This window comes from Manacus candei, unplaced genomic scaffold (genome assembly GCF_025592945.1).
Source record: "Manacus candei isolate 608988 ecotype Guabito, Panama unplaced genomic scaffold, ASM2559294v1 h1tg000008l, whole genome shotgun sequence".
NCBI lineage: Eukaryota > Metazoa > Chordata > Aves > Passeriformes > Pipridae > Manacus > Manacus candei.
The window spans coordinates 10,838,453-10,854,257 of record NW_026138056.1 but is presented as its reverse complement, the minus strand read 5'-3'; the positions used below and the strand labels follow the sequence as shown (position 1 = coordinate 10,854,257).

The window sequence follows — 15,805 nt, the reverse complement described above, 5'->3', positions numbered from 1 at the left end:
GTTTAGGCACCTTAAAATACTAATGAGAATTGGACTGTTCTCACTTGGCTGCAAGCATATGCAGAGCATTTTTGCAGGCCACCATGTCCTGCAGACCACAGGGAGCAATTCTGACAACATCTGTGAGAACTGCCAGACTTGTACCATCTCCTTGGAAGTTGATGGAGAAGTGGTGCCTAGAAAAGCTTCAAGATGAGGCAAGTAATGGAGAATGGGTTCCCTTCTTCCCTGCCCAGGATATATGTCTGGAGGCAAAGCTGAACCTGGTCCTTCTCCATTCTGGCTGGGGTCACACGGTGAGTCCTTGTGTGAGTGTCCTTGTGTGAGTGCCCTTGCACAGATCATGCTGGGGAGTGGGGTGGGCAGAAACCTGCAGACACCTTCCTGGAGAGTCTGGCCGTAACAGTTCCTCTTTAGGGACTTGAGTGCCCGGAGCATGACCTGCCTAATGGCTAAAAGGCTAATATCTGCTGTGTCTGATCCCCAGCTCCTGTCTCAAAGGGCTGAAATCCAATTCACCTCAAACTATCTGGAGCCCATTTCCAAATGAATAATTCCTTCAAGTCTTGTTTAATCCATTGGCAAACGGCTTCACTCTTTGGTTTGCCGTGACACAAATCCCCTCTGAGGGCCCCAAGCAGGTCAGCATGCGGGTGTATATGCCTGTGCTGAGTGTGTGTGTGATGGGGCAGCTACTTGCTGTTGACCTGAGGCATCTTCCCCTGTCCTGGAAGAGGAACAGTATCAAGGCTCAACTCCACTTGCTGCGAGCTTCCACTGTGACAACCAACCTCTGACAAAGGAGGTGTGTGCCACAGCAGTTCAGGGGATGCACAAGGTGTGTACCTCTGATAAAAATGGGAGGTCACTACCTCCAATTTTCTGCCCATCTGCAGAACTAGATGGGGGTTAATTCTCATCTGCAGCAAGGAAGATATGAAATGGATGCTGAGCCAGAAATCTGGTTTCAATACCCTTCATAAAGTAGCTCTTTCATCTTCTGCAATATTATATTTAAAGAAGAAAGAAGAACTTGAAGAATAGTATTAGCATAACATTACATATGATTCTTCAAATTTGCAAGTATTACTAAAGAATATTGGGGTGTCAGCATGATCCATTGTATAACATCGGTGAACAGTGAAAAAGGAGAGGAGAAACAATTTTTTTAAAGCACAAGTATCTCTCCACAATGGTAAAAACATGTTCAGTAGTCACTGCTGCCTCTCCTCATGCACGTGTTTTGTTTGTAAACATTACTGCAAAAATCTCTGTGTGGTAACAGCATGCTTGCTGCACAGGTTACCAAGATTTTTGTTCAGCATAAAAATTCATATCGTGAATACCCTTTAGCCATGAAGGTTTCCAATATATTGAAAAAAGGAATAGCAACAGCACAAACCAAACCTGCAGTACGAGCATTAGCACTTGAACTGCCTTGCCTCTAACCTGTGCATCACACAGTGGCTTTATATGTCATAAAGACATCATCAAAGCCAAACATTCAGACAACATTTTCTGTGTTACTGGATACTGTAGGTGCTACCTGCCTCTGCAGATCAGCCTATAATGATAATTTCTCTGTGCGTGTTTCTTAATTTAAGAACAGAGGTAATAACACTGTTACAAGTGTTCTCACAGGTGCAGGACAACCTGCATCATTACATCACTCCTCTTAGCCACCAATAAACCCTGTGTAGGGTTTGATGACTTTGGGCTGTAACACCAAGAGATGCTGGGGGCCAAGGGATGCCAGCAGGCAAGATGCTCAGCACCTCCTTCAGCTCCTGACTTGCAGTGTAGCTTTCCTCACATTACTTTCACCTGGCTATGTCTGCTCTCACAGCTACTCTGCTGGTCTAGAAAAGCAAGCTCTGGTCCACTCCATTCCCCTACTCTTGGCCATGAAAACAGGTAAAACTGTGCCTGCATTCATGTCACTAGCAAAGATGCTGACAATCTTAATGTCGTCAGATCTGGAGAGAATTTATGTCCCAGATCCACAAAAGTACTTGCTTCTCAGTGACTCCAGCAGGAGATAATCCATCTCAAAACCTCTATCAATTTAGTTTTGGTTCTCCCCCTTTCCCTTGTATAAAAGCACTTGAAGCTAAAACATTAGGTTTCCATCAGACTCAAGATAGGGACAAAATTTTGAGGACTGAAAATTCTAGTTATTAGATCTGTACGTGACTTTTTTGTCTCCCCATAGCAGTGTCTGCTTTATACATTTTACTTCTCTTCATTATAACAGAGAAGACTAAAGAAAGTAATTCCCCCGGCACATAGTGTCCTTCCTTCTCAGCCTCAGCAAGTACCATCAGATTGGCCTTCTGAAACTTCAGGGAGAAAAACCTGTCATTCAGCAGCAGCAGCCTCTACACCTCCCTTCAAAAGCCTCCTGTCAGCTTCACTCCAGTGAGCTGGCAGCTGCCCAGCTGCTGGGGAGGCAGATTTGGGAAATGTATTCCAAGGGACACCTCAAACTTCATCCTCTTGTGTATACTTCTATGGCTCTCCTCCCTGCAATCCCCAGACCTCCATTTGTATTAGTACAACCACTTAAAAACATGGTTTGGAGATTTGAGAAGGGCTCTTGCTGTTGTAGTTTGACCTCTGCATGGAGGGTGGGCAAGTGAGGGACACAGTCTAGAGTACACTGCTTGCACCTCATTGGTGAGGGGTGATGCTCCCCCATCCACCCTGGGCAAGTACACAGAGTTTAGCTGTGACTTCAGGAATTGTTTTTCACACAGGTTTTTATAATGGATCTGCTCCTGCAGTTATCTGCCAGCATCGATAGAGTACAGCTCTTCTGCACTGACTACAGTGCAACAGGAGCTGGCAGCCTCCACAAAACACAGCTGTGCCTGCTGATTTCCTCACTGGCCGTAGCGCCTGTGAGTCAGAGCAGAGGTGGAGAAGCAGCAGCAGCTCCACTGTGTGCTCCTCTTCACATGGAACAGTTCTTCCTGCCTGCTCATCCATCCTACTGTCCCACTCCTGCCATGATTTCTCCAGTCAAATTTCAGATGTGCCCATGGTTCCCTGTAATGATCTGTTTCTTTTTGTTAACTATTCAGTAATGTTTGCAGAATATAAACCAGTTGGGACATCTTGCCCGAGGACGGACATCAGCAATCCAAAGATTCAGAGAAAGCAAAGCTAAAGGATGCTGTCATCACAGTACTTCAAAAGAGCATCCGATGTCTCTCCCTCCTCCTCCTCCACATCCAGAATGTGCAATGAAGTAAGCAAGCACTGTGCAGCCTGAACAGAGTGGCTACAGTTTATGCTATACTGCCTCATCTGTTCTTTGCTCCAGCTGTTCCTGGAAGGAGGTGCCACTGAATTGTTTCTCTCTTCCTCTGATGCTCTGGAAGAAAGACAGAGGGCTTTTTTTTTTTAAATCTTGGCTTTTTAGCAAAGGAAACAAGGCTGGATTGTTGTGTACTGGCACTTGCTACCTTCTCGGCCCATGCCCTTCTTGCTGCGCGAGCATGGTACAAGACATGACGTGCTGAAATAATATTTAGTTTTGCAGCTGGCCTCATTACTGCTATTATTTAGAAGGTATAACCAGTCATCAGCATTTCAAAATATATTCAGTTTTCAATAAAGAGGCAATTTCCACGGGGCAATGACCATAAATGAATGACAGTATACTCAAGAACAATGAGCAAATCTGCCAGTCTGTCAAGAATTTGCCTGATGTGTCATCACAATTTAATTAAGGGAAAAAATTTACTGCAAGAGACAGCAGGCCAAGTCAACCCCCTTACAAAGGTACTTCCTTCCTTTGTGCATTAAAAATAATCTCCCTTTGCTTTGAATTACTGATGCACAAGCAGCTTGTGACAAATCTTTCTCCAGAACTAAATAGATGGCTGAAAAGTATGAGCCAAATTTGACTCTAGATGATTTTTGGGTCTTTCAAACCCACCTCAGTATATCAGCTGATTGTTTTCCACAAATTCTGTGCCCTGCAGTCACTGAGTCAACCCCAACTACAAGGACTTTTCAGCTCTCTGGAACGTGGCCATGGTAGACACACTTCATTCCCCTGTCCCAGGGGCACTGAGCTGCTGCCCACCAGCACTGCCTTTCCCAGCCTTGCACTGCACCTCTGAAGGCATCCAGCTGGTTGTCAGAGCCTGCCAGGCAACATCCTCCAGCCAAATCCAGTTTCTTCCACTTCTGTAGTTTCAGTGGAAGAGTGAAAAGCTTTCTCAGTCTTTGGAGAACTACTTGATTCTGAAGAAACTTTTCTATCAGAGGTATAGTGTCTCAGAGCATGTCAAGGGATGCGAGGCAGCTGCACGGACATTGTTTATACCAGCTATGAACCTGTACAGTATTATGTCCAAAATAATCTGTTTTCAGTGACTGAATGATCTGAACAATGGCTAAAAGTACAACAAAAAGGTATTCTGTTTAAATCCAAATGTTTCTTCATAGTTCTGGAAATACAGATACAGTAGCACCATGTTTGCAGGGGAGAACGAGAAAGCTAAGATGACTTATTGAAGTTGTGCTGTCTAGAGTATTTGTTTTGTCAAAGATGAGTGAAGTAAGAAGAAACAATAAAAACAGTGCATTTTTCAAGAACATCAATTTCAGGAGGGTAGTTTTCTCCAGCTTAATAATCCCAGATACCACAACACATATAAATAAACTGGGGACTGAAAGCAGTAGTTTTAACCTGGTAATGTTCCACAAGGCAAACACACCTAAGTGCATTTAACTCTTCTCAGAACGGATATCTAAAAGCATTATCCTCCATCATGCTGTCGTCTGTTATCAGGTCCACATGCAGGCCCAGAAAGACTATGCAGTACATGTATAAATATACATACCCGACTTGGGTACAGTCTCGATATGGCAGCACTGAAAATATGCTACAGAAGGATCTTCTGCTGCTGATAAGGACTATTCTAAAATATAAAAGAAAATAAAAGAAATCAAAGACTAAAATTTAAAAATCCCACCACAATAAGCAAAGCAATAGATGTTACCACTGAGGAATTCGTAATCATAAACTTCCATAATGAATGATTCCTCCCTCCTCTTTTTTATCTCACAGGAGTCATGCTATGGTGTCTTTACAGAAGTGCTGAAGCCTGTGCCATAGCAAATAAGCTGTAAACAAGTAGTGCAGTCCCATCCCTTCTGTAGGCTTTCTAGGAAAACTACCTTGAATACATTACTTGGAATCCAGGATAGATGCTTTTCTAGTGAAAGGAGTCCACCCAGAAAGGCATGGGACCATTCTGACAACTCACTACGATGGCTGAAACTAAAGAGACAAATCCAGCAGCATCCCAAGTAATACACACCAACAACTACTGGTGATACACACCACAATTCTGTGGCTGACTTGGAGTCTGCATTTATTGGACAAAGAACTTCTGGCTGCTGGTTGTGACCTTCCTCTGCTAAAGAAAGGACTGCCTTGATTTTCAGCTTCTTGTTTCTGAAATAGACTTCATCCACGAAATCAGGTTAAGTCTGCTCTTGTCATAAGCTTTCGGATCCTTTCACTGTTTTCAAGGCTCCTCCATGAGTCTTCTGTTTTTCCCCATCACCCTCTTTTGGTCTCTGGGAATTATCACTGACCTCAGCAGTGGCACATCTTCCAGTCTTACCTTTAAGATCAGTGTCTAGCCCTGATGACCTGCCAGCCTCTGAGCTCAATAATTACATTAGCCTTCTTGGTTATGATGTTGCATTGATACTCAGGCATGACTGATCTCACAGTACCCTGCCATTTCTCCTGCAGCCCAATGTCTGTCTCAGTCACTGTCAGTGCTGAATTCCTCCTCCTGTAAACATGGCTTGCCTTTATTCCTCAGGAATTCCTTAGGGAGTTAGCTCAAGATTTGTTTATATGAAAGCATACATTATCTGCCTGCAGAGAGCTTATCTCAGAATCCAGGACACTCTTAGAGCAAAGGCCTTGTATTTTTAACCAGTCTCCAAATCTCTGCAACATCTGCAAAGTCACTGTGTGATAGTGTCCTGGTTTCAGCTCTGATAGAGTTCATTTTCTTTAAATCAAATAGCTTGGAGGAACCTATCTGTTACAAAGTCACACTATTGGCTTTAGCCATCAAGCTCTGACATATCAGTAAGCAACATCAAAACCACCTTGAGGTGAAGACCTACTTTCCATAAAACAGCATGGACTGTCCATAGCTACATTACTATACTTTTGGGAGATGCAGATTGGCAAGAAGCCAAGAGAAGCTTGATGAAGATGTAAGATATAAAATGCCAATAAATAACTGATTGTTTATAAATATACCCTCTTTCCTTATTACCTTCAGGATGCTGAGAATTGTACAATTGTGCTGACCCCTCTTCCCTCTAAAGTTGGCCAACAGGTTGCACCATGACAAATTCCTCTAAGTGATGGCAATTTGTGCTATTTTCTGACCTGATTAGTGTTAGAATTTACTGCTGGTTTACCTTTCCAAAAATCTCCACTTGTGGTCAAAATGCTACAACCTACTGCTACGTTGGTTGTCAGGGCTATTGCACTTCCTTGCTCTGCTCTCCAACACTGATTTTTCTCACCTTGTGTCCCACAGATCTGTATGTGAGGATTTCACCTGAATTTTTCATCCTTTGTCCTGCACTGGCCAAAGCTGGACAAGAAACCCTAGGAAGATATTTTGTTCTTTACTATCTGAAAACCAGCATAAGCACCTATAAATCCCATACCAGCTGTTATTAAAACACTGTTTCCTTAAGTGACCAGCTTAGTCATTATTCTTGGAAAAGGTTTAGCTCCCCAAGAGAGCCACTGCACATAATGCTTGGAAAAATGCAGAATGATCGATTTTCCTTCTCTTGGATCATTCTGTTACAGCAATCCTATTTTCTCCCTCAGAGGCATGTTTAAAAGCAAAGGGGTATTTACCCTATAATAAAGGAGGGTTTTTAATAACAAACATGCACACATGTTCAGGAATCTCTCCTGCACCAGATGAAGTATGATTTCATTGTTGTCTGAATGTTGTAATACTGCTGATCTATGGTAAATATCTCAGATCCTGTAAGATGGTCTCATGGTGCAGCAGTAAGTTAAAGAGCAGGGGAGAATAATTTTTCACATTTGAGAACGGCAATCCACAAGCAAAAAAGCCCTGACATATGATTAATTTTGTGCTTGCCACTGCTTATTGCTGAATGGTTGCTACTCACAACAGCTTGCTTGTTCACTGGAAGCCTTGTTTGCTGATGTATGAAACTTGGCACAGATTTCGAGGCTGACATCAGAAAGCATCTTTGAATTCGGAAAACCACAGTACCCACTAAGCATATTACCCCCCTCCCTCTGGTTGCTTCTGGAAATACAGCTCTTCCACCAACACCCTACACCTCCCTAAAAATACCATTCAACTCCTAATACTTAAAGAAAAACAAACTGGTGCTTCCATGTCCACAAGCAAAGACAACAGTAGGAAGTTACCACAGAACTGTGTGTATCAGAAGGAATCAGACAAGAAAGGAAATAAAAAGCACCAGCCCAGCCTGTATTTTTTTCAGATTTTTTTCCCTTGGGACCCAAGCATTGCCTCTCTTTCCATAAACCAGCGGACCTTCTTTACACAAAGATCTCCCACACAAAGTATGAGAGGAGCCCACGGCCTCCACTGCCAGGATGCCACAAAACCAGAGCTGTTGGAGGAGGTTGATGCAAAACAGCCTTAGGAGTTGGACTGGAAGGAAAGCAGGGAAGGCAGTGGTCAGATGCTCATCACGGAGGGATAAACCAGCATTTTATGTAGAGGTCAGATGACATGCATGGTAACAAAAATATTCTGAAGGCCTGCAAAGGTGTACTGAGCAGAAAGTCCATAAACTTGTCACAAAGTTTGCTTTGGACAAGAAGGTATGGTGGAAGCCATTGCTGTTCAAGAAAACCGAATTATTGCTTATGGAAGAAAAGCATTTTTCAGCTCTTCAACAAAGGGCATCTACGATCCTGTGCAGCTCTGAATGAGCTCTCTCTGACATCAAAAGCAGGCTGAGAGTGGGTTTATGTGCCCTGATTCCAATTGTCCCACCTAGACATGTTTAGAATCACTTCATGAAAAGCTTTTCAGTCTCTAATTCTCACATTTCACCGAAAAGTTGTACTGATTACTAGGGTTCAGAGCAACCATTATTTTGCAAGAGAGTTCTGACAATGTGCAAAGGTCTAAGACTATAAAAGCTAATCTTCCAACTTCTTTATGAGGTGTATGCTATGAAAAAACTTACTGAGCACAAAGTTCTCAACAGAATCAGTACTTTGCTTGACTTGAAGAATAATGTCTGCTTTCTTCAGCGTCTGTCTAGGTTTCATTGTGTTGCACCAAAAGGCTGTGATCAGGATATGTGATATACACCATATACACCAATCACATGTGGAATACTGTAGCCTCTTGTCTCATTCCTGGTTGGTTGATATCTGACAGCCAGGGCCCTGCTGCCCAGCACGCAAAGGCAAACACACAAATCACAGATGCTGGCTGGGTAGCAGCTCTCATTTTGGAGTCTCACAAATTCAAGGGCTATTAGAAGGTGGCTGAGGAGAATTATGAACTGTGAGGATGCTGTGAATAGTCAGCCTCTACTGCATGTGTTGCATTTCCACAACTAAAAGGGCAGCAAAAGAGATCTTTCATGATGGTGCTTGGCCTTTATTTAGATGTGTACACTAACAAACTGAGAAAGTAATGGCATGGGGGTGGGAGAGGAATATTGTTTTACTGCTTTTTATATTTGCTTTATATGATAACTATAGAAATGTTCTTGTCCCATTTTCACCATTAACTGTTTGTTCAGCTGGCTCAGGTTGCTGTTTAGGTGGCTTGTTTTTGCTAATCTTCTGTTTCAGGGCTTATGGAGGATATCGCCAATAAACCTGCTGAGTGAAGTGGGTAAAACCACATGCTGGTGACTACCTGTGCTAGTTTGTATGTTATGGTTGACTTGTCTTTGTCTTTGCATGGGAAAGTTTATTTTGTGCTATTTTACAAGATTGCTTTGATAATACAGTCTAGGAAACCTAATTTTCTACCTCCTTTAATAAGCCACATACTACAGATCCAAAGAAACCGGTTTAACCAGTGCACAGAGCTATCAACAGGAAGCTTTACAAGGACTAGCTGATAAGCTCTGGTCTGAGTATAGGTGTTTTTTCTCTGTGCTAAATAGCTGAACTCTTATTTCAATCACAGCTAATCCTGCCTTGCTGCTGGACTGACAAAGGTTGGACCCAGAGCATCATCACTCCACATGTGTCATCCACAAGGCTGAGAGGGGAAGAGCTCTCAGTGCCGCAGGAAAAGGACACATCACTTTACAGGTTGAGAGCCACAAGTAAGGGCAGTTAACAGGCAGAGGAGCCCTGAGCTATCACCCACACTGCAGTTTTCTTTGCTGTGACACTCACAGTCACAAACCAGTGAAACAATTACATGCTAGCTATTTTAAAGCCCAGTCACCAAATTCACTGCCCCAAAATATATCCAGTGTAGATGTTTTCAAAGCTGGGTTCCTCAAGTTAAGTGAAAGGCTGACATGCTGTGACAGAAGAGTCAGTCAGAGAGCCTGACTTCAGCCTAGCTCAGCGCCTGTGTCCTGCACAACCATGCATGAGCCCCCTGGGACAAGGTTTCAGGCATGGAAAGGAGCCTCAGGAGGGTTTTCTATCCATTGCAATACTTGGGCTTCTCAGTGTCACAGGAAACTGGGGAGGACACAGCTTTAAAGATCTTAAGGTACTCAGAAACACTGTTGATTTTACAATAAACACATAAAGCAGATCCACCTGAATTTCTAGAGGTCCTTTTCATCCAGAATGCCTATTAACTTCAGCGACTGCAACTGCATCCAGACCCCTTAGAAAAACAGAGTCTGGGCTCCTCTTAATTATTGTAGACATAGAATTGACACAAAGTGTTAACTTTATATTATATTTTTAGCTAATATCGTTGTGGTTCTACAACCATAGGATGAAAGCTATTTCCAAAACTGTCTCTTGTACCTGTATCTGCATTCTACATAAAGAGATCTTTATTACAATTGTGGAAATATTCTGGAAAACTGTGCCTGCTGATAAAGATAAGAAGTCAGTTGAATAACAGAAGCTTCCTCACTGCTTTCTTAACAAGAAAAATAGTCAGTTTTATTGTCAGGCATAATGACTGATCTGTGAATTAAGATAAAATTTTGCATACATGCTACAAATACTTTTTTTACAAAACACGGAGAAAACAGTTTACTAATCAAATATTTATTCATTCTTTTGCAGATAGTATTTCTATCAAGTTTATGCACAGATTTTATACACACAGCTCAGAAATTACTCGTTCTCTGTGCAATTTGTATAATACCTTATAGGTATTTTTTTGCTGTAAGAAATTCCAAGAGCACACATCTACTTATGCACAAAGTGGAATAAAATTAGAGGTCTGCTTTTCAGCATTTGATTCCACATGCGTTTGTTGTAAAGACAATAATCAGCCGCTAGTCAGACAATAGTCAAGTCAATAGTTCTGTGTGTGTCTGATACAAAAGCTGTTTCTAAAATCTCTCAGGGTCACCTTCTGCAACATTTATGTTGATTACTACCTTGTACTGCATTTAACTGTATGTGTGAGAATAAAAGTGAAGAAAATTTTTCGTGATCCAAGTAACACCTACCAGAATTCAATTCATAACACCTGTGGTTCAATGCAGTGTCAGTTTCTACTGACATGGTGCCATATTTGATGGAAGTAAAAGGCTACATGCACAAATCAGTCCACCAGAACATACATGATTCTCAGCCATGGCAGTTTTATGAGAACAGGTATATACAAGGGTCAACTCTCCGTGGGCCAGTTTAGTCTACATGCAACCTCTTCAGGTAGCCCAGTTCAAACCTATTCAGGTTTGGAAGAACATGAAGAAAAAAAAATCACACGGCACATGGAGAAACTGTCTTTGGAAAAATCAGAGAGGGTAGGTAGTTTCTTTACAAGGAGGAACTAGTTTTACTTCTGAGCTGGATGATACTGCAATAAAGAATCCATTTTGCTGATGGGAACACCAGGCCTTTGCAGTAAGTGAAGTCCCAGCCAATTCCTGCTGTACAGGTCCCACAGGTGCCTGTGGTTGTAACCTGGGAAGTCCATGTCCCAGCTCGGGGTGTGCTGCAGTCACAGCTGCACCCCTCACACATCCCCTGGAAGACTCTCTGCCTACATCTGCCATGAAAACCAGGATCCCACGCCTCACCTTGCCATGATCATCCTTGGCTGTGCATTTACCAACTGGCACTTTGTATCCACTAATAGATGCAGATGAAGTAGCACTGAACCACTGCTAAACCCGGTTCAGGCAGGTTTGCCCATCTGTGTACCCCTCTCACACTTAGAACCTGGCAACACTCTCAAAGAAATGCAACCAGATTATGCCTAGTTTACTCCAACAGCACCACAGATTTTCCTTTTATGCAGGTTATTTGCATTAAGGAGACACAGGTCTTAAGATCTAAGGGCTATAGCACTTCCATTGACATGTACTTCCCTCGAGGAAGGAGTGTGCCCTGCAGCCTGCACCTTCACAGACTGTGTTAGAGGCCATCAGTATGTGGTGCGTGGCAATGGCACGTTGTGCTCCTGCACAGGGATGCTGATCCTGCCCCTTCCCTCATGCCCCATGGATTGCCTTGCAGAAGCAGCCTTTGCATGCACAGTACCTGCCGTTTCTGGTATCGTGTTGCCGCATGTTCTTGATAAAATGAACCTTCTTAAAGTTCTTTGGTCTGGGTGATCCTGAGAGTGTCCGACATCTGAAAAATAAATCAGTTGCGGGGGGGGGAGAAAGAAAAAAATAGAAGTACTCAGTTCCCTGCTGTACAGCCAAGAAGCCTACACAAAAGCAGGAAGGAAAGACGAGACAAATGATTCAAGTCACCCTGTGTTAGGAATCAGCAAGAACAATAAAGACAATAAGTCTGGAAACTAGACAGTTCAAACAAAAAAATATTTAAAATAATAATAAGAAAAGGCACCATTCCTCTCCCTTCATGCAAAAAAAAAAAAAAAATCATAAAAAAACCTCAGCAAAGTAAAACTTCCTGTAATCTGCCGTGACAGCTTAGCCCAAGCTTCCAGAGGGAAAAAATTAAACTAAGCCAAAACTGGTAAATATGCCATTTTTCCACTCGCATCAACACCCACGCTTTTGTAACCTCCTCAGCTATTGATAAAGGAGTCATTAAGGAAAGTTCTTTCTTGTTTTAATTTTAGAAAGGTTTAAAATCTCCCATTGTCAAGGATAACTCCTATTTGCTTTTAAATATTACTTTTCATATCCCTGATAGTATGCAAAACAACTGAAAATAAATTATCTCAGGAAAAAAAAATAATCTATCTTGAAAACATTAAGCCTTAAATCTATTTTACATCTGAATGCACTTTATAAATTGCAGTTACAGAAAGAAATTGCCAGAGGGAGGAGAGATGAGACAAACAGCAATATCCTCCCCTCCCTCCCCCCCCTTGCCTCTCTCTAATCAGCTGAAACCACAGCGCATGTGAAAGCTTTCACTGTTTCATCTCAGTGTTGTTTTGTTACAAGGCATGGCACGATGGGCAGGCACTGCAGATAACGCAACTCCTGTGCTCCCTGCACAGCCAGGGCTGCTGGACCGAGGCTGCTGCGTCCTCCACGGGAGCTAAGGGACAAGCATCCTCTGCCGGCACACAGGATGAGTACAGCCCCTCCGCATTAAGCTTCCCTAAACTATTTTTCCCATCCTCTCCTCTGCATAGGCAGAGTTCAGCAGCTTCTCAAGCCGGAAAAGTCCTTTTGTTGGACTGAAACCACAGACCACTGGTCCCAAGCCACCAGGGACTGCCAGTCCTTGTTACTGTACCAAAACACCACCACACTGCCCAGGCACACCCCAAGAGGGAGGACCCCATCCCTTTGCCTTTTCTGCCTTCCTCCTGTTAGAAAAATCCTTGAGATTCCCTCACACTCTGGTTGCAATTAGTCTTGTTAGCTTCTTCACAGGAAAATACCAGCAAGAGAGACATTCTACCACCAATTCTGCAAATTAGCAAGTAAAAATACTGCCTGGCAAACCATACTTTGTTTATATCTTTTGCCAATTATACATGTTTGAATCACTTACGAGAATGCTTCATAACATGCTGGTAAGCATGCAACAGTAAGCTTTGTAAAAATAATCAAGCCTTGGTAGTAGGCCAATTGGTACAGCCTCTGCTATTAAGTCTTTGCTTGGAGGTAGGGAGAGACAGCCAATCTGCATGTGGATAAACAAGGCTATAGGCTAAACAACAATTTAAACCAGCTGAATTACAGGTCCTAAGATAAAGAGTCAGTCAAACTTAGGCTGCCGTCTTGCCGAACAGCTGACCTGGAAGGATTCCATGCACTGGTCGGATTACTGACCAGCCAGTTTCTGAACTGTTAAGCAGTTGCTCCATTTTGCATTACCCTAGAGGATTGCCTAGTGACTAATTACTGCGGTCCCCAGAGAAGTAAGCTGTGGTCTCCCAAATGCAGAAACAAAACCGCACTGAAGCTGCTGATATAATAAGGATGAGGGCAGATTTATTAGTGGGGTAGCAGTCACAAACCTACCAGCCAACATGCAGACAGTAATGCTGGTAACCAAAATAAGATTGCATGTGCCGAGAGAACACACAGTAAAAATCCATAAAAAATAAAAATACTAAAAATACCAGCCTTCAAAAACTCCCTACAGTAAACCATCTGTACTTACTTTTTTAAATGCACCACATATGTTAGGGGCTAGCCATTCATATTAGTGACAATTACACTTTTCTATTAATCAAATCTGACATTTTAATTCCTGACATTTCACTTAAATACTGACTTTTTGTTTAATGACCTAAAGCCAGGGAATGTGTAATTCATATCACCTACAACCTTGCAGGGCATTAGAGGTTTCAACACTTTTACTCACTATGAAGAACATCTTAATGTGAAGCCCCAGCTACATGGAGAGGGAACAGCAAGTTTGTCCATGCATGTGCTTTACAGATAAGAAGCCAGAGAGAGAGTAAATAAAATGACCTCCGCAATGGGGCATTTTCCTCGATGTCCTCCAGAGTCTCCAGAGAAGATCGCTGGGAGATCAGCCGACGTCTGCAGAGAAAACAGAACACAAAACATCACCACTGATTAGAGGGCACGAGAAAGTCCCCAGAGAATCTCAGAGAGATTTAGTAAAGATCACAAACCACCCTTCACTAGCCAAGCCATACCTCTGGATATTAATAAATTTTGTTCCATTCTGCTTATCTTAATCTGTTTGATTCCAACCAGAAGCAAACTTACTCCATACAAGCTTCTACAGCAAAACAGAAGTTGAAACTTCACAACAGCGCCTGCTCAGCTCCTTATCCCTTCCTTCAAGAGTTTAATACCCATCTAACACCATTCCCACATGTGTTGTGGTACAGCTTGCAATGCTACAAATACAGTGCTTTGATAAAATAATGCAGATGTAGATCTACGGAGACTGCCTGTCATTTGCAATGCCCCACTTCTCTTTGCCCCTTGCCCATTTTACCAAATAAATGCCTCTTGTTTCTCAGTGATGTTAATCTCATCACTCCTGTGAGGAGTGCCTGAAGAAAGATGGAAGATGACAGTGCTGGCAGCACTGAGCACAAACCAGCAGTTTAGAAGAAAGCTCTGACCATCCTTGTGAGCAGCACAGGTGAGTTTAGTTCTGTTTTAAACCATTTTCCTATGGCTGAGTCAGATCCTTCCTCTACCTTCAGTGAATTGAAGTATGGAAATCCTAGCATTACAAGTTTTCCAACTGTTCTAGCAGGCAGGGAAGAAGCCCCAGTACAGGCCTGGTTTAGTAGCGATTGCTGCTCCACAACCTCCAAACACCCTGACAGCAGCACAAACCAAGGAACTGCACCCAGCCCTCCAAAAAACACTGTAAATACCAAAAGTGAATGTGTAAGGTACAGCCCAGCTGCAGACACATAATGAAAAATTAAGCTGGCAATCATGAAAACGTCAATGGGCATTAAACAGCTGCAACAGCCAGCAGTGCCAGGGCAGTGTGCCCCAGCACCCGGCTGGCAGGAGGACTGCCAGCACCCATCGCTCCCAGGGGCCACTGCTGAGGCATAGAGCACCTCTCCAGTGATTTAATGAGTATGAACTTAAATGATAAAAATATTCATAGACTACCATTATTTTTTTCCCAATTCCCACTGAGCTGCCTTACTCCCTTGATCTGCAAGCAAAGAGTTTCCAGAGCGTTATGAGCTCTCCTATGCTTGGAAGCATGCTCATTAATTTATTCCTGGGCTGTATTTTCACAATAAATTGTTTTCTCTGATGCCAGTGTAAGCAGTTTCTAATCCTTCTTGCAATTCCCTTGCCCCTTCAGTTGCGCTGCTACAACTGTTCCTGCAGCCGTGCTGCAAATCTGATTACCAAAATGTTTTTCAGTTCAAAATGACCCTGAGGTTCAGCGATTGATTCAGTTTGCTATTAATTCAAACACTAGATTTCTATCGGTAAGCCCTAGACAACAGATTTCAGGACAATTTGAATGTGTATGTGGCTTCTTGTGTACATAGAAAATCATTAAAAAAAAAAAATCTCAAACAACTTATAGATCAACCAAGTGTGAAGCTTAATCCTCTTAGGAAAATATGCAAACCTAAATCCTCTCAGGCTTTGTCTAAACTAGGATTTTAGGAGATCTGGTGCAAGATAGGATACACCTTCAAAATGCTAA

The 15,805-nt window shown here is 42.7% G+C and overlaps 1 protein-coding gene across 3 annotated transcripts in view; it reads right to left on the bottom strand.

The window, feature by feature from the left end:
• The window catches only part of CABLES1 (Cdk5 and Abl enzyme substrate 1), a 72,887-nt gene that overhangs the window by 23,399 nt on the left and 33,683 nt on the right, over positions 1–15,805 (bottom strand). For 2 of the 3 annotated variants that reach the window (XM_051775298.1, XM_051775310.1), the window contains exons 2-4: positions 14,110–14,181; positions 11,738–11,830; positions 4,857–4,934 (exon numbers count right to left, since the gene is read on the bottom strand). In XM_051775298.1, coding sequence (XP_051631258.1) covers positions 4,857–4,934; positions 11,738–11,830; positions 14,110–14,181 — 243 coding nt within the window. The remainder of the gene's footprint in view (positions 1–4,856; positions 4,935–11,737; positions 11,831–14,109; positions 14,182–15,805) is intronic. The other variant, XM_051775303.1, reaches the window with a different exon arrangement.